Raw genomic sequence first — 27,253 nt, forward strand, 5'->3', positions numbered from 1 at the left:
TCTTCCCCCCATCCCAATAAATCACTGTTGACAAACAGTTCAAGATCTTTCCAAATGCCAATTTTATAAATGTACATTAAATATTATTCTAGTGTGTGGTATCCCATTATATTGATGTACCCTGTTTCATGTAGAGATCCATGATTGATTAAAGTTGTGGTGTTTTTATCTTTGGCTGCGGAAAAAGTACTCCAGTGAATGTCCATGGACATTTTTCTAGAAGTGGAATTGCTAGTCAGAGGCATCTTATGTTTTGATTATAAATATTACTAAATTGCCCTCTAAAATGCTTGAACAAATTTATACTCCCACTGACAGGTGTTATTATCCAATCACATTGTTTTAGTTTATCTCTTTGATTTTCACATTAAGCATCTTTTCATATGCTTAGTAGTCATATATATTTTTTATGTGAATTGCCTGTTTATGTCATTGGTCTTACTTGTTTTGCCTTACTAATAAGGGAAAGCTCTTTGGTGTTATGTATTGAGCCAAAGAGTTATGTACACTTAAATTTTTGGTGGGAGCTGTTAATCTTGCTTCGAGTAATCAAGGTGCTATTACAACTTGTACTGCCTTATATTATTCCATTTCAACTGTCATGATTTTACTAGATGTAAAAACCTTGATGCATTCAGGCCCTGTTTTTGTCTGTTTGTTTAGACACTTGAGCAAGTGTCCAATCATTATTTGTTAAAGGATGTTCAATATGACTTTTTTTTGTTTTGTTTTGTTTTTGTTTTTGTTTTTTTTTTAAAGAGATGAGGTCTTGCTCTGTCACCCAGGCTAGAATGCGGTGGTGCAATCATAGCTCACTGCAACCATCAACTCCTGGGCTCAAGCAATCCTCTCGCATCAGCCTCCTGAGTAGCTGGGACTACAGGTGCATGCCACCACACCCAGCTAATTAAAAAGGTTTTGTAGCAACAGGGTCTTGCTGTGTTGCCCAGGCCTGTCTTGAACTCCTGGCCCTAGGCATTCCCCAACCTCAGCCTCCCAAAGGCTGCGTTTACAAGAATGAATATGATTTTTTTGTGGTACCAAAAATTAGAGAAAAATTAGGCATTAATTTTAAAGGATTGGTTATTTATTGATATTGGATATTCTCCAAACTAGGGATGTCATGTAGCTTATAAGAAAGTTTGTGTATGTCTCTCTTAGTTTACATGGAAGTTTCTCCTTGACATATTGTTGGACTTTAAAAGCAGGTTTTAGAGAATAGTGTGTTTAGAATTGTTCTTTCATATAAAATCATGAATAACATATGTGCACACATACAGGGGTTTCTGAAAGGATGTTTCTTTAAATGTAGCAATGGCTGTCCCTGGGTCACAGGATTTTGAAATAATTTTTACTTTATATTTTTCTGAAGCTTGAATTAGAATTTTGTATAAAATATATCTGGAAAAATTTAGAAAACAAAGATTTTTATACTTTATTGGGATCGAGTAAGTCTACTTTCAGGAAATTATTCTAAAAATCGTTGAACTAGTGTGCAGAACTCAGGCATGAGGATAATCATTGCAATATTTGGGATGAAAAATAAGAAACAAAATAGAAGATCAAATAAATTTAGGTGTCTTTAATATTTTGAAATATCTGTGGCCAGTAAAAATGTTTATCTGTTTTTACTGACATGGAAAGATGTCTTTGGTATGATACTTAAAAGCTGGCTATAGAAATATTGACTTATTTTAATATTAAATAGATATTTTGATGTTCATTATGGACAATAATGCTGTTTACAGATCTTATTTTTGCTTAACTGTATTTTCCAAAGTTTTTTGTAGTGTTTATTGCATTTCTTTTCTAGTAATTAAAATGATTGAAATTGTGCTATAGGATGTTTTATGTGAGCTGAAGTTAAATGTGTTAGCTGAGCTTAAAGAAGTGCAGGAATTTCTGGAGAGTTGTGGTATTGCAATATCATGTAATAATGATTTCTCAACTCTGGAAATGTTGGAAATCACAGTCTCTTTTGTTCTGATGTTTTTTAAAACTGGAAAATCATTTTTTAAAAAACAATGTAATATGACTAAAATTCATTTAATAATGTTACTTTTTCCTTTGTTATTTGTTTATATTATTTTAATATTGTGTCAGCATTTCAGTTGTGTCTATATTGTATTTCACTTTCTATTTATTAGGTTGTATCTAAGTTCCCAGAGGGTTTGTTTATTTCTAAACTGCTTGGAGAGTATGAGGTAAGTGTTTTGCTTTTCCCCAACCCTAATTTTTTATGGTTTATATTTCTTGTGATAGATGGAAATTTTGTAGCTACTCCTTGGATTCTCCAGGTCTATACTCTAAAATGGAAGCATTTTGTTTTGCATTTTAGTGCCTTTATTATGAGACTTGAGAATATGATATTTAACAAATAGTTGATTATGTATAGGAAGGATATTTTTACCACTTGTTGTTACAATATTATTAGAATAAAGATTATCTCATTAATGTCTGACAGTATTATACCAAGTGTCAGTGGGGATGCAGAGAAGCAGAATACCTCATACACTGTGTGTGGGACAAAATGCTCTTAGGGAGCACTTTGGCATTATCAAGTAAAGTTGAAGGTGTGCACCCTCAAGGATCCAGTAGTTCCACTTTTACATTTGCACTCTAGAGAAATTCTTGCACATGTACACATGAAGACGTGTAAAGAAGTGCACAGCACAACATAGGAACAAATGAGAAACAAACGGTCGTCAGTAGGATAGTGGATATTGACATTTATACAATGGAATTGTATGTAGTAGTATAAAATAAATCTGCTCTGCAACATGGATGATTTTTAAAACCATAATATTGAGTGAAAAAAAATCAAGTTGGAGAATAATTCAGATAATGCCATATATCCAGTTTTTAAAAAGATAAGTCCTATACATATGTTAACTGTGTGCCAGGCTCTATTCAGAGCATCTTCCATATTGGGTTATGTTCGTTTTGTTTTCACAACAAATAGAGGCACAGAGAAGTAACTTGCTTAAGCATCAAACATCTGGTAATAGGTGGAGCCAAGATTTTAACCTGGGCAGTCTGGCTTCAGAATTCTAACTCTTAACTACTGTGCCATGAAAACTGTAGGATATTTATAGGTAAAAACATAGATACTGTGAAATAGTATAACCTAATGGTTAAGATACATAATTCTATGTGCTATCTTATAGACAATATGTTAGGTCAAGATAATACCTACTTTATAGAGTTTTGTGAAGTTTAAATGACTTAAAAATGAGGCACTTAGAACAGTGTCTGGCACATAAGCTCTGCTCAGCTCTCTGCCTGAACTTTAACTGCACATGCTTGGGGCAGACATAGAGCAGCCTCTGTTCTTTTAAGGCTGAAAGAACTGAAGATATTTCAGCTGTTGCCCAACACAGGGTGGCAGATTTTGGGTTGAAGTTCAGCCAAACTTAAACAATACTGTCCAAAGGAGCATAAAAGATTCCAGATTCTCTACAATACATCTATCATGATGCCTGGAACACAAACCAAAATTACTAGATATAGTGAGAAACAAGAAAATGTGACCCTTTGACAAAGAGAAGGTAATCAATGGAAACTCTGAGATGGTGCAGTTATTGAAGTCAGCAAAAAAGGTTTTAAAGTAACTCTTTTAACTATATTAAAGGGATATAAAGGAATATGTATTCAGAGTGAATGAGTAGATAAGATATTTCAGTGCAGAAAAAGAAACTATAAAAACCAAGTGATTTTCACAACTTAAAATATCTGAAGTAAAAAAATTCACTAATACATTGAAAATGGCAGAAGAAAGCATTAGTAAACTTCAAGACAGATCAATAGAAATTATCCAATTTGAAGAACAGGGAAACAAAACAGAACTTGAGTGACCTGAGACCTGTGGAATAATACCAAATGGTCCAATGTATCTATTAATATAATTGGAGCCCAAGAAAGCACAGCAGAAATATATTTGAAAAAATAATGACCCAAGTTTCCCAAATCTTGTGAAAGAAGTTTATAAATCTAAGAAGCCCAGAAAACCCCAAACAAGTAATACAGAGAAAACCTTACATAGGCACATCATAGTAAAAATGCAGAAAACCAAATAAAAGTAGAAAATTCTGAAAGCAGCCAGACTAAAAATAACACACTTCATACAGGAGAACAGTGATACAAATGATGGCTGACCTCTTGAAGCAATGCTAGAAGACAATGGAATGACATCTTTAATGTACACAAAAGAAAAGTACTGTTAACCCAATATTTTATATCCAGTGATAATATCAAGAATGAAGATGATGAGATAGACATTTTCAGGTAATCAGAATTGCAAGCAGACTGATACTATAAGAATGCTAAATAACATTCTTCAGGCTGAAGGAAATAATGCCAGATTGGAACTTTAATCTTCAGGAAGGATTGAATAAAGGATGTAGTAAATATCTGGGCATATATGAAAGACTGCCTTTTTTGATCAGTTAAAATATATGACTGTTTAAAGCAAAAATTACAGCATTAAATAATTGGGTTTATAACATGAACATGTAATGCATATGAAAACTACTGCATAATGAGTGGAGGGGCAGTACCTGGAACTATAGGGTTGCAAGATTCTTATATTTTATTTGAAGTGGTACAGTAAGACTGAAAAGGATGTATGTTGGTTTTGCTGGTGAATTCTGTAAAACATTTAAGGAAGAAATTATATTAGTCATATACAGATTGTTTCTTAAAATAGCAGATAATACTCCCCAACTCATTCTTTTTTTTTTTTTTTTTTCCTTTAAAGAGTCACTGTCACCCAGGCTGGAGTACAGTGGCATGATCTTGGGTTACTGCAGCCTTGAACTTCTGCTCTCAAGTAGTCCTCCTGCCTCAGCCTCCTGAGTAGCTGAGACTACAGACATGTGGCGCCATGCCCAGCCAATTAAAACAAAAAATTGTTTTAGAGACAGGGTCTCACTGTGTTACCCAGACAGGTGTTTAACTCCTGGCCTAAAGCAGTCCTCCTACCTCAGCCTCCCAAAGTGCTGAGATTACAGGCATGAGCCACCATGCCTGGCCTCCCCAACTCATTCTATGAATACATTCTCCTGCTACTAAAGCTTGACATAGACATTACAAGAAACCAATTAGGACATGTTTCTCATAACGTGGACACAAAAAGTCTATTACAAAACAGTAGTAAATTGAATTCAGCAATCCCTGAACAAGAGGGGTTTATCCTCAGAATGCAAAGTTGAAGTAACATTTCAAAAGGAATTAAGGTAATTCACCATTTTAATAGAATAATAAGGAAGAAAAGTCATGTGATTATTTTGGTAGCTGCAGAAAAAGAATTATCAAAATTTAATACCCATCCACAATTGAAGCTCTCAGAAAACTAGGAATAGAGAAGAAATTCCTCATTCTGATAAAGTGCATTGGTGAAAACCTATTAATATACTTGTCATACTCAATGGTGAAACACTGAACAGTTCGCCCTTAAAATCTGGAACAGGCAAGTATATCCAGTCATACGGCTTCTGTTCAACATTGTATTGCAAGTTCTAACCAGTGTAATAAGAAAAGGAAATAAAAGGCATGAAAACCTAAAAGAGAAAAAGTTAAACTTTATTTGTAGAAAACATGATTGTTCATGTAGAATATACTAAGGAATCCATGAAAAAAGCTACTAGAACTAGTTTATTAGGTCAAATATACAAGGTTAGTATACAGAAATCAATTGTATCTTCATATGTAAGTAGCAAACTATCAGAAAATGAAATTTTAAAAATTCTGTTTATTATATCGTGAGATTACTTGGAAATAAGTTTAACAAAAGAAACATAAATCATGTACACCAAAAACTAATAAACATTGTTGAGAAGTTGAAGAGTAATAAATGGAGAGGTATTACATACTCATGGGTGAGAAGACTCATTATTGGTAACATATGAACATGATAACATTAATGTATGGATTCAATATAGTCCCCATCAAAATTCCTGCAGGCTATTTGTAGATACTAACAAATCCATGAATTTGTCTGGCCATATAGTACATGCTTAGGAGATCCACCCATATACACTGAAGTGATTTTTGAGAGAGGTGCCAAAGGAATTCAAAAGGGATAAGAAAGTATTTTCAGCTCTGGGCATGGTGGTTCTTGTCTGTAACCTCAGCACTTTGGCAGGCTGATACAGAAAGATTACTTAAAACCAGGAGCTTGCAAAAATATTTTCAACAAATGATACTGGAACAACTGAACGCAAGATACAACTGAATACAAAAAAAAAGAAAAGAAACCCAACCTCAACCTGACACCATGTACAAAAATTATTTCAAGATGTATTATAGACCTAAATGAAAAAATTAAAGCTCTAAAACTTCTAGAAGAATTAAAATATATTAATGACCTGGACAGGCAAAGGTTTCTTAGGATACAGAAGCAGTATTCAGTTAAAAGAAAACTGATAATGAGACTTCATCAAAATTAGCTTCTATTTAGGAGACCCCATTTAAAATTGAATAGGCAGACCACAGACTGGGAAGAAATATTTACAATCATACATCTAACAAAGGACTTATATTCAGAATACATAAAGACCAGTCTATAGCTCCATAATAGAAAGGCAAACAGTTCTTTTTGTAAATGGCCCAAAGGTTTGAACAGAGACTTCACAAATGCAGATATGAGTGACTGATAAACATATGATAAACTCACATTTTTGGTGGAAGTATAAAATGGTACAACTACTGTAGAAAATGTTCTTACAATTTCCTATAAGTATGTATTTGTCCTTTGACCCAGAATTACACGCCCAGATATTTATTCAAAGTCTGTGTCCTCAAAGACTTACACGATAAAGAGTATTCATAACAGCTTTATACATTATAGCTGCCCAAAACTGGAAATAACCCTACTATTCATCAATAAGGGAATGAATGAAGAGATTGTGGTATGTTTGTACAACAAAATACTATTCCACATTAAAAAGAAGTAAACAGCTGATACATGAACCAGTGTGGATGAATCTGAAAAATAGTTGCTGAAGTAAGTCTCACACAGCAGCATACTGTAGAATGTCTTTTATATGAAATAATACAATAGCCAAAGATAATCTGTGGTGGAAAAAATTGTCTCTAGGGGTGACTGGGAAAGGGAGAACTTTCTGAGGTGATGGAAGTGTTCTGTATCTTGAATAGGGGTTTGGGTTATGCAGTTCTGCATTTATCGGGGCTAATTGACTGGGAAACCTAAGTTGTGTGCATTTCACTTGTGTAAATTTTACCTAAAAGTGAACAGATACTGATTTCTAGTTAATGCTGTAATGCTGGCCTATTTTAGGGTAAAGGCTACTGATGTCTACAGGTCACTTTGAAATGTATATAAAAGATAAGATGGGTTGGTAGATGGATGGATACACAGATGACATAGCAGCTCTATAGTGGTAGAGTTCAGTATCCAGTTCTTTCAACTTTTTCTGTTTGAAATTTTACGTAAGAAAATCTTAGGGAAAAAAAGGAAAGATAAAGATGATTCAAGAGAAAATGACAGGTATTAAGCAGGCAAAGAAGAGCCAACATGAGTAATAAAGCCAAAGAAGGAAACAGAATGAATCCTAAAAACTAGAATTCAAGTAAACCTTCCTGGAATGGAAGATTTGAGACTAGATGGAAGAGCACACTGCATATCTGACAATATCAACTCAGAATGACCAAATATCAAATTTCTGGACTTAAAAGAAAAAAATTTGTCCTGGGCATTTAAACAAAAACAGCAAGTGACTTATAAAGGAAACAAAAGTTAAATTATTAGACATTCTCACAGCAATGTTTTAAGCTAGATGAAAAGGGAGTAACTTATTTTATATACCCAAAGCATGAGCCAAAGATTCTCTAGCTAGCAAAACTGACTTTCAGTTCCAGAGAGCCAGACCAGCTATTATCACCATGCAAGAATTCAAGAACTCTTGTTCCCATGAGCCCTTCCTGAGGAATCTACTGGAGAACGAACATCAGAAAACCAAAATCACACTAGAGAGACATTGATAAAAGGACTGAAAGTGAATGCCATTTATATAACTAAGATCAAATGAGAGTTGGGGGGAGAGAATGCAGTATTTAGTGGCAATGTACTCTGCTAATGTAGACAAAGTACAGTTACACAAAATAGTGGAAGAAGAAAGGGTGAGCATATGCAAGATTATTTTGTTTTGATTATATTGGTGGTAGTATTCTGAGACCATTGTTGTATAATTTGATATAAAGCAAATGAATAATTAGGAGATAATTCAAATTGTATATACAAGGATATCCTAGTTACATAAATTGAGTTTGGAACGTCTTGTCATACCAGACCAGCAAGGAAGCTATTTAAAACTAGGTTCACCAATGAGATCACTTGGACTTGGGAAGGGGAACATCACACACCGGGGCCTATTATGGGGAGGGGGGAGGTATTGCACTGGGAGTTATACCTGATGTAAATGACGAGTTGATGGGTGCTGACGAGTTGATGGGTGCAGCACACCAACATGGCACAAGTATACATATGTAACAAACCTGCACGTTGTGTGCATGTACCCTAGAACTTAAAGTATAATAATAACAATAAAAATAAAAAAAATTAAAAAAAATAAAACTAGGTTCACATTAAATAGCTTAGGAATTCACTTGAAGAATTATTTCACGCTACAATAAGGATAATAATTGCAATATTTTGAAGCCCATCAAATATATTTAATTCTATGAGTTTATATGATACTAAAAAAAACTGATGACTCAACATAGAGGATGATGGAACTAATTCACTTTCTTTAAAAATGGTAGCCGGGGGCGGTGGCTCAAGCCTGTAATCCCAGCACTTTGGGAGGCCGAGACGGGCGGATCACGAGGTCAGGAGACCAAGACCATCCTGGCTAACATGGTGAAACCCATCTCTACTAAAAAATACAAAAAACTAGCCGGGTGAGGTGGCGGGCGCCTGTAGTCCCAGCTGCTCGGGAGGCTGAGGCAGGAGAATGGCGTAAACCCGGGAGGCGGAGCTTGCAGTGAGCTGAGATCTGGCCACTGCACTCCAGCCTGGGTGACAGAGCGAGACTCTGTCTCAAAAAAAAAAAAAAAAAAGTAAATAAAGAGAGCCAATCGCTTATCTTGGCATTCCTAAATGAATTTATACAGCTGCATAAGCAAAGAACAGGAGGGGAAGCATACATCTATAGAGTGTTCCAACTAAATAATGAAAAGGAATTGACAGAATGCTGCTATTAAAACTCTCAAAGTAATGCATCTAGAAATTGACTAATAATGGCTCTTAACAACACAAAAAAAAAGAGATGACCAGATATTATGTGCCCCTCTTTAGAACATAGCATCACTTATAGTATTGTCAAAGAGATCAAACATAAATCTAATCAAGCCTGTGGGGATATCCATTATGCTAATTTGCAGGAAATAAAGTGTTTGTACTATAAGATTGTCAGACCTTGAGGAAACAAAATCATGTAAACAGGATATATACACATATTTGAAGGCATAAATCTAAACTCTAAGAAAAGGATAATTAAAATTTGGTTGAAGATGGAAGGAAAGTATGGAGGGTGGGAGTAGAAATATATCAATTTCTTTCTTTTCTTTTCTTTTTTTTTTTTTTTAAGACAGGATCTTGCTGTTACCCAAGCTGGAGTGCAGTGGCACAATCATAGCTCACTGCAGCTTCAGCCTCCCGGGTAGCTGGGATTACAGGCACATGCCACCATGCCCAGCTAAGTTTTGTTTTTTTTTTTTAAGTTGTAGAGGCAGAGTCTCATTATGTTGCCCAGGCTGGTCTCTAACTCCTGGTCTCAAGCAGTCCCTCCTGCCTCAGCCTCCCAAAATGCTGGGATAACAGACATGAGCCTCTGTTCCCAGCCCATCAATTTCTTCATTGCTCATAGTTGGGAGCCAGTAAAGCAGAAAGCATAACAAAGGAATTAGGATAAAATATATCTGACATAATAAATTGACTAACCTTTTAAAAGAAACTGAGTCTCAGGATCAGATAGCAAAACTCAACTGTGTTTCATGTACTGATATAGTAATTGAAAAAAAGCAAGATGAACCTAGTATATGTAATCTATTATGTTGAATCATGTTTGAGTTTTGATAATTTCTGGAACGTTTTAACAAGGAACTGGCAATACTGATTACTTCCAGGGAAGTGATTGCTAGGTGACTGAGGAATTTTTTGTTGTTGTTTTGTTTTTTGCCAATTTAACTGAAGTGTTTATTTTTAAAATAGTTCCTGATTAAACTCACATCCTTCTTTTTAATAATCAGTCACTCAGCATCATTACAGTTTACCAAAATACAGATAAATTCTAAAGAAGAATGTGATTTCTGAATAAGAGCTGTCAAGTCAAAATGATTGAGAAATCCAGATGAGCACTGTGTTCTCATCTGCTTGTTTCTCTTGGTGCAGAGGAGAAAGCTGGAAGATGGCAACTTAACATTTTGATGACCGATTTAGCAGATAACAACCCAATATAAAACTCAAAAATAAATTCACAACATAAATTGAGGAAACCGAAGCTTATTCACTTTAAAAACCAAAAGGATGGAGAATAATATATTAAAATTCAAATGGGAGACTACCTGAAGAGCCAAGATGAGGACACGTATCAGAAGGTCTTCCACTGAGAGCATTAAAATTTGTATTAAAAAGATAATTTGCACGATAAGTTTTTCAGTATGAAATGCATCTAAAGAATGAAGATAGAAGTCATTCAACAATAAAAAAGTCTCTTTAGATGTAGCAGGTTTTGTTTTTTAGGCTCAGAAATAAGCAAATTTGTCACCTTAGAATAATACATACAATAAATGCAACATATTTATTGTCTTTCTTAGAATAATACCTACAATAGCTGCAAAATATGAAGACCGAAGGCAGCTTTGGGAGAACATTTCACTTTTAACCCTTTGGAGTAGATTTTGTTTAACGTTTTAAGAATTTATGTAGGATAGAGTTATTATAGATGAGTGAAACTAAAACAATGTTGGTGATGCTTTTGACTATGGAATAAGTAACTGATGATAGACGGTCCTTTTAAGACATATAAAATGTTTTCTGTTTAAGGAATGTATTCTGTGTGTCTATCCCATATATATTGTCTCCTGTCTTCATTTGGTATGACTTCTTTTCTAAGGCAAGAAAATCAAACTGTATGCTATGGGAAATACACCGATAGATATCTGCTCATTTATTCCAACTTCTTTTTTTTTTTTTTTTTTTTTTTTTGAGATGGAGTCTCACTCTGTCACCCACGGAGTGCAGTGGCGCAACCTTGGCTCACTGCAAGTTCCACCTCTAGGGTTCACGCCATTCTCCAGCCTCAGCCTCACGAGTAGCTGGGACTACAGGTGCCCGCCAGCGTGCCCGGCTAATTTTTTGTATTTTTAGTAGAGATGGGGTTTCACCGTGTCAGACAGGATGGTCTTGGTCTCCTGACCTTGTGATCCACCCGCCTCGGCCTCCCAAAGTGCTGGGATTACAGGCATGAGCCACCGTGCCTGGCCTTTATTCCAGCTTCTAAGGCGAAATAATAAAATTTAAGGAAATATTTTTAAACAATAATTTCTCTACATGTTGAAAGTGATATTGAATATTATCTTTATTGGAAAATAGAGAAATGCCAATAGTTTTATTACAACTGTTGTAATTTGTGCATTCCCTTCTTGGTTTTTTTTAAAGAAGACTTGCTTTATATTCAGACGTTGTTAAAAATGAGAAGTGAAAAGCGCCCACCCTAACTTTTACTTTAGTTTACCACATGCTCTAAAAGGAACTTGACATTGACCTAGAAGTTTTATGGTAAGAGATTATTGGTCACTTGGTTTGTTTTGTACTGGTATGGAAGTGAGCCTTTACTCTTTAACACTTGAGTTCATTGACCATTTAAGATTTAGTTTGGTTGTCCAAGGACAACTGTATATGTTATATATCTGTTATCTGATGCTGTTTCATGTAATTTCTATTTTCTTGTGACAGGTGATTTTTAAAGAGCAACTATCACCAAAAAAATTAGGCTTCTTAAATGTGACAGAACTTGTTGGAGCTCTTAGTGACATTCTCCATGTTGAGTTCAGGGAAGGACAGCAAGACTTACTAGTATTTGATGTGGATAAGAAGCCTCTACCACCTGGTGAGTAGAACTACAGTATGATGCAAACCTCATTTTTATTGTCCTCATGAGGACAAAGAAAACACGAAATAATGCCTAGCCATGAAATGTTTTATATAATGACCGCCTTTCTGGTGGCGTTTGTTGTAATAAGGTTAATCTGTATTATTAATAAAAATTATCTGAATTTTAAATTTTGCTTTCTTCGGCCGGGTGCAGTGGCTCACGTCTGTAATCCCAGCACTTTGGGAGGCCAAGGCGGGCGGATCACGAGATCCGGAGATCGAGACCATCCTGGTTAACAAAGTGAAACCCCGTCTCTACTAAAAATACAAAAAAACCAGCCGGGTGTGTTGGCGGGTGCCTGTGGTCCCAGATACTCAGGAGGCAGAAGCAGGAGAATGGCGTGAACCCAGAAGGCGGAGCTTGCAGTGACCCGAGATCATGCCACTGCTCTCCAGCCTGGGAGACAGAGCGAGCGAGACTCTGTCTCAAAAACAAAAATTTTTTTTTGCTTTCTTCATTGTGTAGATTTTTTGATAATTCTGAAGGAAATAAAGTTTCTAAAATGGTGATCTGATAATGCAGTGGTTCTTAACTCAGGCCGTGCATCAAAAGCTTTTTAGAAATATATGGACATGCAGAATAAATGGGTGTGCGTTGGGACCCAGCACTTGTATTTTTTAAAATAAACTTTCAATTTTAGGATAATTTTAGGTTACAGAAAAATCATAAAGGTAGTACAGAGTTCCCATATACCTGTCACCCAGTTTCTTCTAATATTAATGTCTTATTTACCATGATACATTTATCAAAACTAAGGAATTAACGTTATACATTGCTAGTAACTAAACTCCAGACTTTATTCTGATTTTACCAGTTTTTCCAAGAATGTCCTTTTTCTGTTTCTGTATCCACTCCAGGATAATACCACATTGCATTTAGGGCACTTGATTTGTGTTTTGTTTTTTTGGGGGATGGGGGAACCTTCTTTTTCTTTTGAAGTTTTTATTGAGATAATTTTAGATTTACATGGAGTTGTAAGAAATAATACAGTATGATCCCATGTACCTTTTACCCAGTTTCTCCAGTGGCAACACCTCACAAAACTAGATTGCAGTATGGTACTTGTATTTTTATAAGCTTGAATGAGTGGTTATGATAGACAGGTTTTTTTTTCCCCAAATATAACTACCTTTATTGATTTTTCTGATTATTAAAGTAACTCATGTTCATTCTAAAAATATATAAACAGCACAGATGAGTAGAGAGAGAACATTTTCTATTATTTTATCCCCCCCCCAAAATAATGCTGTTAGAATATTTATATAGCCTCCAAGAGTTTTTCCAATGAATATGTAAGACATAGATCTTTTTTTTTAAAATCACAAAAGCTGCACATGCTTGTTTAAACAATTCCAACAATACAGAGGTAACTATCATTAATAGTTTTAGTGTGTTTATTTCTGGACCTCTTCTGTATGATATAGCTAATTATCACATGTATAATTTTTCCTACACAAAACAGTAGTATATAAATACAAATTTACCTCAACTTATGATGGGGTTCTGTCCCAATAAACCCACCATAAGCAGACAGTGCATTTAATACACCTAGCCTACTGAACATCAGACCTTGGCCTGGCCTACCTTAAACATGCTCAGAATACTTACGTTAGCCTACAGTTGGGCAAAATCATCTAATACAAAGCTTATTTTATACTAAAGTGTTGAATATCACCTGTAATTTATTGAATACTGTACTGAAAGTGAAAAACAGTGTTGTATGGGTACTGGAAGTATGGTTTCTAATGAATGTGTATCACTTTCATACCATAAGAAAGTCAAACCACTGTGGACATCTGTATTGTGTGAATCCTCGTTTCTTACACTTCATATACTGTGGATGTTTCTTGTATTAGTACAAACAAGCTTATTTCATCATTTGAAATTACATATAATTATAATGTACTTAACCAGTTTTCTACTGATGGACATTAGGATTGTTTCCGTTTTTCACCATCACAAAAAAATACAGTGACAAATACTCTTGTACCTACATCTTTGTGTACTTATGACTTCATTTTTTAAGTAGTCACCATGCTTGTAGGTCTATCTGGAGTCTGTTTTTTTTTTTTTTTTTTTTTTTTTTGAGGTGGAGTCTTGCTCTGTTGCCCAGGCTGGAGTGCAATGGTGCGATCTTGGCTCACTGCAACCTCCGCCTCCCAGGTTCAAGTGATTCTCCTGCCTCGGCCTCCCAAGTAGCTAGGACTACAGGCGCCCGCCACCATGCCCGACTAATTTTTGTATTTTTAGTAGAGATGGGGTTTCATCATATTGGCCAGGCTGGTCTCGAACTCCTGACCTTGTGATTCTCCTGCCTCGGCCTCCCAAAGTCCTGGAATTACAGACGTGAGCCACTGCACCCGGCCCGGAGTCTGTTTTAATGTGCCAGTCTCTTGTAGTTATCATACACATGTAAATTTGAACACAATACGTTATTAACTTTAACATTTCCTAAGAATTAAGGAATTGTATTATGGAATGTTAAGTAGGTACATACGTTCTATGTTAAGCAACGAAGAATGTTCCCTGTTTAATTTGAACAAGAAGTAAATTGAAATCAAGATGCTGAAAAAAATTAAGTCTTTTACTAAAGTTTAAGATACCTTATCAGATCACAAGCCTCCCTCCCCCAGCACAAATAATTTAAGATTTGTTCCCATCTAGAACTTCCCTTATATTTTGCCACACGGAAAGGTCTGCAAAGACAGGTTTATATCTCTCATTTTTCATTGTCTTTCTAGCATCTGGTGTGTTGAAAGTGCTTAGTAATGGTTGTACAGCTATTTAACAAATATGCATAGGCTGCTGTATTGGCCATTTGAGATGGAGTTGTTTCATCAGTCAGAAATTTGTGTTTAGTTCAATCAGATAAGAAAATAGAAGCCAAAGCTTGTGTCTCCAGTCCACCTAGAAATTCATTGTCTACTGTTGCTGTCAAAGAGACTGTATGGAATTGCCCTTCAAAAAAACAAAAAGAGCCACAACAGAAGATTTGCAAGAAGCCTAATGTGGTAGTAAAGCCTTTACAGCTGGTGAGTGAGGTTTAAAGACTTTGTGCACTGGATATTCAGCACTATGGAAAGTAAATGTATGTTTCTTTAAACCAAAATTCTTTTTAGAAAAGTCTTATTTCTGGGCCGGGCGCGGTGGCTCAAGCCTGTAATCCCAGCACTTTGGGAGGCCGAGACGGGCGAATCACAAGGTCAGGAGATGGAGACCATCCTGGCTAACATGGTGAAACCCCGTCTCTACTAAAAATACAAAAAACTAGCCGGGCGAGGTGGCGGGCGCCTGTAGTCCCAGCTACTCCGGAGGCTGAGGCAGGAGAATGGCGTGAACCCGGGAGGCGGAGCTTGCAGTGAGCTGAGACCCGGCCACTGCACTCCAGCCTGGGCGACAGAGCGAGACTCCGTCTCAAAAAAAAAAAAAAAAAAAGAAAAGTCTTATTTCTGGATATATCATTTATTAGAAGAAATCATCTTTGTACTGAAGTTATATCATATAGCATTCTTTCTAGTTTTCAGTCTTTTATATAGCTTGCTTTTCCTCAAGGCTCATTTTAAAGTTTTCAGATGGTTTTGAGAGTTGACAGCTCTCTCATGATGTCTTGAAAACCCACAGGGGCTTTAGAGGGAAAAATTGAGAGGCTTCGTTTTGGCTGTGTGCCTCAACACTGCTGCAAATTGCCTCTACACCCATCCTCAATTATAGGGTGCTTTTTTTTTTTCTTTTATTGCTTCCACACACAATTCACCATTTTTGTGTTTTCATCTCCCGTTACTTATTTTGTTGTTATTAAGGATCATTGCTTGCTCTTTTCCCCTTCTACCCTCTCTACCTGGTTTCTTTCATGGAAGGAAAAAGTTTTGTTTGGAGAGCTTGCTATATTTTCTGGAGGAAAATAGAAGGCCTAGAGGAAAACAGTATGTTTCAGAATGAGAGTATTTGACAAATCCTGCTTTTGATTGGAAGACTAGTCTGCAATTTAACCTATTAAAGTTACCTTTGACTGCCAATATGTTTGAGTAGGACTTCACTTGGTTCAGCCTGAATGTTTGAAGTATCATATTTTCAATTTTGTATAGGGCAATTGTGTAACACTTTAAACTCTATACCTAATGTCATAAGGCAGTAGTTTTCATATTTTAACATAGGTAAGAATCACCCAGAGAATTTTTTTAAATGCATAATTGTGGGCCCCATTCCCAGGCCTTCTGAATCAGTAAGTCTGGGCTAGAGTTCAAGAATCTGTATTTGTATAATTTCCCAAGTGATTCTGATAAAGGTGGTTCATGAAATATACTTTGAGAAACATGCCATGGGGTTTGAAATGTCACCAAGAGATTTTTAATGTTTTTTTTTTTTTTTTTCCCCTAACTTATAGCAAGTAGAAACAAACAAATCACAGCTCAACCTGGCAATGGCAAATCATGACATCCCACCAGATGCTGTGCCAGACAAGAAATTATGCAGACTCCCACCATTAGACACCAGTTCCCTCGTAGGGGTCTTTGTGGAGTATATCATCTCTCCCAGTCAATTCTACATCCGTATCTATAGCAGGGATTCGTCAGAGTTACTCGAAGACATGATGATTGAAATGCGGTAGGAGTCTGTCGTTTTCAATGTGTTTTTCACGTATCTCTTTTTTTGTTGTTTTGTTTAACTTTTTTTTTTAATACTTTAAGTTCTAGGGTACATGTGCACAATATGCAGGTTTGTTACATATGTATACATGAGCCATGTTGGTGTGCTGCACCCATTAACTCGTCATTTACATTAGGTATATCTGCTAATGTTATCCCTCCCCTCTCCCCACGATAGGACCCGGTGTGTGATGTTCCCCTTCCTGTGTCCAAGTGATCTCATTGTTCAGTTCCCACCTATGAGTGAGAACATGCGGCATTTGGTTTTCTGTTCTTGCAATAGTTTGCTGAGAATGATGGTTTCCAGCTGCATCCATGTTCCTACAAGGAACACAAACTCATCCTTTTTTATGGCTGCATAGTATTCCATGGTGTGTATGTGCCACATTTTCTTAATCCAGTCTGTCACTGATGGACATTTGGGTTGATTCCAAGTCTTTGCTGTTGTGAATAGTGTCACAATAAACATACGTGTGCATGTGTCTTAATAGCAGCATGACTTATAATCCTTTGGGTATGTCCCCAGTAGTGGGATGGCTGGGTTGAATGGTATTACTAGTTCTAGATCACATATCTCTTAAATTAGCAGTTCTCAAACTTTTTGGTTTCAGGACTCTTAAAAATTAAAGACCCAAGAGAGCTTTTGTTTATCAGTATTTATTGTATAGAAATTAAAACTGTAAAATTTTAATATTAAAATAATTCTTGTGTTAATATAAATAACATTTTTATGAAAATAACTTTATTTAAAAATTTAGAAGGGTGGCATTGTTTTATACTTTCATAGATCTCTTTAATGTCTGGCTTAATAGAAGAAAGTTGACTTTTCATGTTTGCTTCTGCATTTAACCTGTTGAGATATGTTGTTTTGGTTGAAGTATCTGAAGACATCTGGCCTCACACCAACGTGTAGTCTGGGAAAAAGTATTTTAACAGCTTTTTCAGAAAATTGTGAATATGCTTTTTTGATAGTATGCTAAAACTTGAGAAATGGTAGTTTCTCAAATGTTGTTTGGAATTTGAACTTTTTGTACTCTATTATGTTAAACCCCATTGGTCTGCCTTTAGAATTTGAATGAATCTAAGACTGGCTGTGTAATTGCTGGCCCTGGTGCAAAATTAAAATGCAGGGCTCCCTGTTTAAAAGTTACTAATTTCAAGATGGCAACAGCAGAATATTAAAGCAAGGACAAAGCTGCTTCTAAGCATGGATTCAGACTGTCCCTGAATGGGTCATACAACTTTATAATACCATGTATTGGTCATTTGGAAATAACTAGTTTGCTGAATTATGCGGATCTTCCAAATGTTGACACATTTCATTATGCAGTATAAAAATATCACATTAATATCATCACTGATCTCATAAGAAAAATATTTAGTATTGGGAAGCTGTCAAGCTCACAGTGGTGGATGCAACATTTCCAAAATCTTTTTACTCGAAATTTTGATTTTTATCATTGACAACGTGTACTGTGAGTTGTTTTCCTTGAAGTGACAAGCTTGCTTCATTGTTGAAAAATGTGTGTCAGAAACCCAAGTCTGCTTTCTGGTGGTTCTTTAAAGCAAAAATGATATGAAAGAAATGGCTAGTTCATCTTCCAGGTCAAAATCATGTTTGTGGACTATACTTTGAGAACTACTAACTTACATTATCTCTTTTCTCTACTAAAAACTGTCCTTTGATAGCAAACACCATGTAAAATGTGGACATTTTCAACCACTTTAGATTTATTCATGAACAACAATGTCTGATTTATATATTGTTGTTATAGAAGAATAATTTATTTCATTTTATTTTGTATCTCAAAAAATATTCCATGTTTTAAACTTGACAACAGTATGTATTCTTCTACTCCAGGACACCTGGCATAATGTAAGTCGCATAATCACTTAGTAAAAATATATATTCCATTCCAGTATGCCTATGGGACATTTGTACATGTTTTAAAAGCACACTTACTGGCTCTGTGACCTTGAAGTTACTTTACTTCTCTGGGCCTAGTTGTCTTATCTCCAAAATGAGATAATAATAGTGCCTACTTCACAGAGTTCTAAAAATTAAAGTACTTGGAGCATAGCCCAAATGTTGGCGGCTATTATTATTAATACTATAGACTGGGTATAGTGTGGTTCATGCCTGTAAACTTGGCACTTTGGGAAGCCAAGGTGGGAGGACTGCTTGAGCCCAGAAGTTCAAGATTCATTTGGGCAACATAGTGAGACCCTGTATCTAAAAAAGAAATTTAAAAATTAGCTGGGCATGATGGTGCATGCCTGTAGTCCCAGCTCCCCAGGAGTCAAGGCTGCAGTGAGTCATGATTGTGCTACTGCATTCCAGCCTGGGCAACAGAGTGAGACCCTGTCTGGAAAAAAAAATACTGTAACTACTGTGTGTGCTTGGTGTCAGAATGTTGAGGCACTTGCACTACAAGGATAAGTAAGACATGGTCCTTTGCCTTTGTGAATACCATGGTTAGCTTAGGAAGATGGAAGATACATGGGATATTGTAAAAGGAAGTCATTCTGCCTGGGCAAGGTTGGGGAAAGCTTCACAAAAGAGATAATTGAGCTAGGCCTCAAAAACAAGAATTTGCCAGTCAAGGAGGTTATGAGTAGGTATAATCAGGTCCAGTCGTTGGAACCAAGGCCAACATTAACCAAGGAGTAAGTGGCGTGCCTTGGAAACAGCAATAAGGAAGTGACATTAGCACCAGGTGAGGTTGCAGGAGTCGGGAAGTGGGAGACAGTGACTGGATGTGATGCCGAAAGACTAAGAAAAAGCTAGATTCTGAATACCATGGGAAGATGTTTTATCTTATTCTGTAGATAGTGGGGAAGCACTGATGGTTTTAAGAAAGCCATTGGAGTGAAGAGACGAAGATCTATTGGTGGATTAGTCTTGATGAGAGTGAGACTAGAAAGGAAGAAAGAAATAGGAAAATGAAAATTGCCAAGTGACAAGAAGAGTGTTGAGAAGAATAAGAAAGGGAAGGAGATGATGAAAACTGTTTGCTTTAGAGACTGGATAGGTTTGAGCTGGGTTGAAAGCTTATTAGTAGAAGTTTACCTGTGGTGTCTCTAAGTTGACCATGAGAGTCATTGGCAACGTTGAATAGATGGTATGAGTTAGGATTAGGTTTAGCCACTGTTAGATATAACTTTATCATAGTAGCTTAAAGAAGATAAAAGTTTATTTCTTCTTCCCATAATAGTCCAAATATACACAATACATTCTGATATGATAGCTCTGTGGTGGGAGGGGGATACAGGTGTAGCATCTTGCTGCTCCAGAATAGTGTGTTGTCCCTGTTCACGTGGTCTTGGGTGTGACTGACCACTACCACCACCCAGTCCTCCTGCCAGTTAGTGGGGAGAGGAAAAAGAAGTGGGGGGATGGGAGAGATACCTGTTTTATTAAAAGACACAACTCAGAATTTTCACTTTTGAAACTGTGGGTAAAATACACATTAAATGTACTCATTTTAACTATGTACACTTTTGCTCATATCCCATTGGCCAAAATTTAGCATTCACATAGCCACAGCTAGATGCAGGAGAGCTTGGGAAACCTGAATGACCATTTACCCAGTTAAATGGTGGGAGAATCTATTACTAGAGAAAAGAGAAAGATGAGAATGGGTATTGAGGAACAAGTAGCATGTCTTCCATATAGTTGGAAATATTCCAGTTTTGAAGTGCAGAAAGGATACAGGGCCTTCTAGAGATAGATTGAGAATTAACAATTGATCAGTAGTATGGTATAAGACATGAAAATGGGTGAGACAGTATATAGCAAGAACAATAGCTAATATTTGAGTGCTTACTATATGTGTACAGTGTCCTAAACTTTCAGATGTTTAGCACGTTTTATTTTTATCATCCCCATCCTGAACAAGGAAACTGAAGCACAGAAAGATTGTCACACAACTGGTAAATGAGGGAGTCAGGATTTGGACCCAGGCTATTGGTTCCTAAGCTTATGTTATACTTCCTAAAGATAAGACCCCAGTGAACCTCAACATTTAATGCAATACAGAGCCAGTAAAAAAATAACCATTGACAAAGAAGTAGAGAATTGTCTCTTAGAAACTAGGAAGGGGTTTGAAACAGGACAGGGTAACGCTGCAGCAAGATCATGTGTATTGAAGGCTGAGGAGAGAGGCTGCTGGATTTGGGAGCCATCAAGTCGTTGATGTCTTAAAACTAATTTATCCTAGGAAGTACTGGGGAATGAAGTTAGGGTACATTCTATCCAGCAGAGAATGTGAGATCAGAAAATGAGTATGTAAGTTTCTCTTTGAAGAAGTTTGTTGATGAAGAGATGGGACTCAGATAAGAAAAAAACAGTTAATTGGTATTAATGAGCATTAACAATTTGACAAAGTCAAAATTTTTTTCTTTGCTTTTTGCCAAGACTTTCTGGCTTGATACATTGATAAAAATTATCTTTAATTTTTTCTTCCCCTATGGATTTCTCTGTATTATGGAATTCCACAGGCGCTGTTATTCTAATCAGCTGGTTTCTGATCGATATGTCATGCCAGAATGTTTTATTCAGCCGGGACATCTCTGTTGTGTGAGGATTTCTGAGGATAAGTGGTGGTATCGGGTCATTATCCATCGAGTCCTTGGGAAACAGGAAGTTGAAGTATTCTACCCAGACTTTGGAAATATTGGAATTGTTCAGAAGTCCTCCCTGAGGTTCCTCAAGTGAGTTGAATTGAATTAGAACAATGGATGAATTAAATTTTGAATCGCAGTGTTGAAGCTCTGTGGGGTTGGGATCTCTCTTTTCTCTTGCCTTCCTCCCTCCAGTCCTTCCTTCCTTCCTTCCCTTCCTTGTTTCTTCTTAGTGCATATTTGACAACTGGGTCATTTCGTTTCACAGAGGGATTGTAACTCTTGTGTTGTCTTTTACATGACACTGAATTTTGAATGATGAGACTACGTTTTCGTCTCTTATTAAGAAAGTGATTTTTTGGGTCATGCTAAGAGGTGCATTTAAATAGCAGGAAGATTTAACTTATATATTTGATTATCTGTTGCAGGTGCTGCTACACAAAGCTTCCAGCTCAGGCTATCCCTTGTTCTTTGGCTTGGGTGAGACCAGTAGAGGTATGTTTGCTTCTCTCCCATTTAATCAGCAAACACTTGAGTGCCTATTATGTGCCAAGAACAGTTTTACATGCTCAGGATATAAAGATAAAACATAGAACCAACCCTCAAAGAAGTCAGTGTATAGAGTATGGAAGACAGACATGTAGACAGAAATTGTTATGCCATATAAAATTTGCTATAGGAGAGGTTTCGAGAATGTATGATAGAGGTGCAAAAGGAAGATTGCTTGTTTCTGTCCAAGGTAATCAGGGAGGCATTTGAGTGGCACTTTGAAGGAAGATTAGGAAGATAACTAGATGAAAAAAGAAAGGCATTCCAAGCAAAGAGAGAGTAGCATGAAACATCTCAAATGGGAGAAATTTTAAGTAGTTCTGTTTGGCTACAGAATATAGGATGAGCTAATGTGGGTGCATGGTAGAAAATGTCAAAGAAATAGGAGCCTAATGTGAAGACCCATGTTCAGAAGTCTGAATATTGTCGTCCTTTAGAGGCTGGGGAGCAACTAAAGGATGTAAATAGGAAACTGCCACCGACAGATAACGTGTTTTCAAGATAATTCTCTAGTAACATTTTGGCAGAGGTTTGAGGTGGAATGGAGCAGGAGTCATTTTCATGTATGTAGGTGCATTTTTGTAGTTATAATTATCTTATGTACCTAACTTTGCATTTTTCCTTCAGAACTCTTACTAGCGCATACCTGTACATTTATTATGCCATATTTGTCTGCTTAATCTATCAGTTGCTCACATATAAATGGATTTTAAAAATATTTTTTATCTGAAAAATTCTGTAAAGAAGAAAGAAAAACTCACTTCTGTAATCCCAGCACTTTGGGAGGCCAAGGCAGGCGGATCTCCTGATTTCAGGAGTTCAAGACCAGCCTAGCCAACATGGTGAAACCCCATCTCCACTAAAAATACAAAAAGCCGGGCATGGTGGTGGGTGCCTATAATCTTAGCTACTCTGGAGGCTGAGACGGGATAATCGCTTGAACCCAGGAGGTGGAGGTTGCAGTGAGCCGAGATTGTGCCACTGCACACCATCCAGGGCAACAAAGAGCGAAACTCCGTCTCCCAAAAAAAAAGGAAGAAAAAGAAGAAAAATTACTGTAATTCCATCACTCAAACATACATAGTTTAGAAATTTGGTGTATGTTTCTTCCAGTTATTTTATTGGATATTGGGAGCAAGGGGTTTTTTGTATGGTTTTCAGCATTATTTAAAATAGTAATAATATTTTGTATTCTGCTCTTTTGCTTAGCATTATAGCGTAAGTACTTTTATATGTTAAGTTCTCAATTTTATTGGATTCATAGTGTAATCTGTTAGGTAAATGTGCATCATAGCCTGTTTAACCATTATTGTTTGACATTCAGACTACTTTTAATTTTTGACTATTAGAAACAATGTATGCAAAATATGTTTTTTGATGGAAGCTTGTATTCAAGGTTGTTTTCTTAGTTGCATTTGATTCCCGAATAAGTTTCTTTTTACTATTTTGCCATCAGGAAGCACAGGATTAAATTTGTGACTCAGTTGTAGCCAGTGTTCATTACTTTCATATCAGTCAGATAGCTTCCATTTTTTGTTCTCTTCTTTTTTCTTTTTTCCTTTCTTTTTTTTTTTTGGAGATGGAGTCTCCCTTCATTGCCTGGACTGGAGTGCAGTGGCGCGATCTTGGCTTACTGCAACCTCCGCCTCCCTGGTTCAAGCAATTCTCCTGCCTCAGCCTCCTGAGTAACTGAGATTATAGGCGTGCGCCACTATGCCTGGCTAATTGTTTTATTTTTGTAAAGATGGGGTTTTACCATGTTGTCCAGGCTCGTCTTTAACTCCTGGCCTCAAGTGATCCGCCCGCCCTTGGCCTCCCAAAGTGCTGGGATTACAGGTGTGAGCCACCGCCTCCAGCCCTCCTTTCTTCCTTTCTAAACTCCTTCTGGCCTTAGGGCTTTTGCATATTCTAATCGCTGGAATAGCTTATTCACAGTAATCTCACAGTTGTCCTTCTCGTCATTCAAATTTAAGTCCAAAAGTTATTTCCTCAAAAAGGACTTCTTTGACCTGACAATTAAAAATGCACACTTCACTTCAGTTATTCATTGTCACCTTGTTTTATCTTCATACTGCTTTATCACTATCTGATATTGTCTTGTTTGTTTATGCATGACCGTGTGAGCCCCTGAAATTAGGGAAATTGTCTTGTTCACCACTGAATCTCCAGTGCCCAGAGCAATGGCTTTGTGCGTGGTAAATGCTCAATAACTAGGTTTTTAACTAAATGACTCTATCTCACTTTATTTCTGTGTCTTTTTTTCTGATTTAAAAAATAATTGATGCATTTGGTAATAGCATAATAGCAACAGACTATTATGCCCATTAGCAAAATCGGAAGCAGGCAAAAAAGCAGAAGTTAAATGGCAATGGGACTTTTCAAGCTTCTTTTCTGAGAATCTGCAGTCTTGCTGTCTTAAAGAATTATAAGACATTGTTTGGAAATAGCAGAACAGCTGGAAGTTAGGGTGGAAATACTTGAAAGTAGGGAACCACAGAATGGATGAGTTCCCAAATCATTATATATGATCTGCCCAAATCCTTGGGTGACTACTGAACTATCTTAAGTGCTGGGGAGAGCTCAGTAGCCTGGTGAAAAATCAACAGTTGGCATTTGAGGTGACTGAACAGAGATTTCTGTTGCTACAGACTGCAGACGAGACAGTTTAGAGTTTGGGTCCAGACAGTTTTAACTGCCAGTTAAAACAAATCACTCTTGAGAAGAGCGTAACAGAATCCAGAAGCTCTAAAACATATTGATGTTTACTATTTAACTAAAAATCACTAGACATGGAAAAACAAAAAACAAAAACGGGAAAATGTGACATATACTCAAGGAAAAAAGTAGTTGGTAGAAACCAACATTGAGATGTCCCAGACATTGCAGTTAGCAGACAAAGACTTTAAAGCAGCTATTATGAGTATGTTCAAGGACCGAGAGATTTACTCATCATTAAGGAACAGAGAAGGAATTTCTACATTAAGAAACTATTTAAAATAAATGGAAATGCTGGAGTTGTAAAGTGAAATAAATGAAAAGTTTCTGCATAGGCTTAGTAGCAGATTTGGAGACAATGGATAAGTCTATGAACTTTAAAAACAGATCAAAAGAAATTATCCAATATGAAGAAGAGCATAAAAAATAATTAAAATGAAAATGGACAGAGACTTGGTCTCTGGTTCAATATCAGCTACCCCAACAGGGATGTAATTGGAGTCCCAGAAAAAGAGTTGAGAGAGAGAATAGGATGGAAAAAAGAAAGGCCAAAAATTTCCACAATGTAGTGAAAGAGTCAATATTCAGATCCAAGAATATCAACAAACTCCAAGCAGAATAAATACAAAGAAAACCATACCCTAGACACATCATAATCAAACTTCTGGAATCTAAAGTGAAAGGAGAAAATCCTGAAAGCAACAAGAAGGGGGAAAATTCAGGAAACAATAATATAAATAATAACTAACTGCCCATTGAAAGGAACAACATTGAAATCTGAAAGAGAAAAAGAAGTCAAGGTGGAATTCTGTATCTAGTGAAAATATCTATCAAAATGAAGAAATGGAGACATTTTCAAAAAGTAAAAACTGAGCTCATTTCTAGCAATCTTGAACAACAAGAAATACTGAAGGAAGTTCTTTTAATTCTGAAGTGAAGTGAAACCAAATGGTAATGCAGATCTACAGGGAAGAATGACGATTATGGAAAATGGTTAACCTGTGGGCAAATATGAAAAACTTGTTTTTAATTTTATTCTCTGAATTTCTTTAAAAGACATAGAACTTTCAAACTAAATTGATAATACTGTATGTTGGAGTTTATAGCATATGTTGATGTAATATATATTTATCCCAAAACTCTTAGTGCAGTTTAAGCTGTAATAACTACAGAAGTATAAAGGCTACAAATCATGAAATTATTCAAAAGTTTAATTTTTAACCTAATATATACTTGTTTGTATGTAATACTCATTTTGTAAATTTTGAGTAAGTTTTTAATCTTTTTTGTTGCAACTTTTACCACCCCAACAAAAATTAAAATTAATATTTATAGTAGACTTTTCATTTTTTATTCCTTCTTGACTTTTTTGATGTCATTTAAATTTTGTTTTTGGCATAAATTGTTCATAATTTTTTTTGTCCTTTTGATGTTGACATCTGTAGTGATATGTCCTTTTACGTTCCAAATATGTATTTGTGTCTTTTTTAAGGATCTAAAGAGACAGATATTTGCCATTTTGAATAGTTTTTTCAAAGAACCAAGTTTGGCTTTCTTGTTTCTATTATAAACATTTTTTTTCTATTTTGTTTATTTCTGTCTTATTTTTACTGTTTCCTTAATTCTACTTTCTCTGGGTTTATTTTGCTGTTCTTTCCCTAACTTCTTGATGTGCAAGCTTAGGTTATTTCTAGCCTCATAAGTTTTCTGAGTGGATCTCATAAGATTTACTGTGTAGTAGTTTTATTATTGTTCAGTTAAAAATATTTTCTAATTTATATTTTGCTTTCTTGTTTGATTCATGGATTATTTAGAAGTTTCTCAGTTTATAAACATTTTTCTAATTTGTCCTTTTGTAGTTGATTTCTAGTTTAAATACACTGTGGTCAGAGATCATCCTCTGGATAGTATCAGCCTTTTAAATAGGAGGCTGCTAGATGGTCCAGTATAGTGTCACTTTTGGTAAATGGTTGTGTCTTCTTTAAAAGTGTATATTCTGCAGTTGTTGAGTATAATATTTTATATATGTCCATAAGGTCAACTTTATTGTGTGAAACTTACTCGTTCTGATTTTTCTGTATTGCTTTTCTGTAATTATTGAAAGAAGTGTGGCTTTTGTCTATGATTATTCTTCTGTGTATTTCTTCCTATAGTTCAGTCAGTTTTTCTTTTGTATACAATTGAGGCTATATTATTAGGTACATATACAGTACCAAAATTGTTATATCTTCCTGGCAGACCGAATGTTTTATCATTATGAAGTTAACCTCTTTTATTTCTACTAATGCAAAAAAAAAAAAAAAATTTGTCTGCTGTTAATATAACTATCATTTTCTATTTAATATTATCTTGGTTTGTTTTTAAACTGTCATTCTACTTTCAACCCTTCTGTATCTTTATATTTAGATATGTCTTTTATGAACTATATAGTTGTATTTTTTTTTAATCCAGGCTAATACCTTTTGTCTTTCACCCAGAATGTTTAGAGTCATTACATTTATTGTAATAATTGAAATATCTGGGTTTAACTCTTACACTTTATTT

At 35.9% G+C, this 27,253-nt stretch overlaps 1 protein-coding gene across 10 annotated transcripts in view; it reads left to right on the forward strand.

Annotated features, from left to right (window-relative positions):
• LOC105484511 (tudor domain containing 5) overlaps positions 1 to 27,253 on the forward strand; it is a 94,060-nt gene that overhangs the window by 26,832 nt on the left and 39,975 nt on the right. For all 10 annotated transcript variants that reach the window (XM_011746202.3, XM_011746203.3, XM_011746208.3 and 7 more), the window contains 6 exons: positions 2,148 to 2,204; positions 11,978 to 12,131; positions 15,036 to 15,208; positions 16,561 to 16,781; positions 21,323 to 21,535; positions 21,874 to 21,940. In XM_011746202.3, coding sequence (XP_011744504.2) covers positions 2,148 to 2,204; positions 11,978 to 12,131; positions 15,036 to 15,208; positions 16,561 to 16,781; positions 21,323 to 21,535; positions 21,874 to 21,940 — 885 coding nt within the window. The remainder of the gene's footprint in view (positions 1 to 2,147; positions 2,205 to 11,977; positions 12,132 to 15,035; positions 15,209 to 16,560; positions 16,782 to 21,322; positions 21,536 to 21,873; positions 21,941 to 27,253) is intronic.

The sequence above is a fragment of the Macaca nemestrina genome, chromosome 1 (genome assembly GCF_043159975.1).
Source record: "Macaca nemestrina isolate mMacNem1 chromosome 1, mMacNem.hap1, whole genome shotgun sequence".
Taxonomy (NCBI): domain Eukaryota; kingdom Metazoa; phylum Chordata; class Mammalia; order Primates; family Cercopithecidae; genus Macaca; species Macaca nemestrina.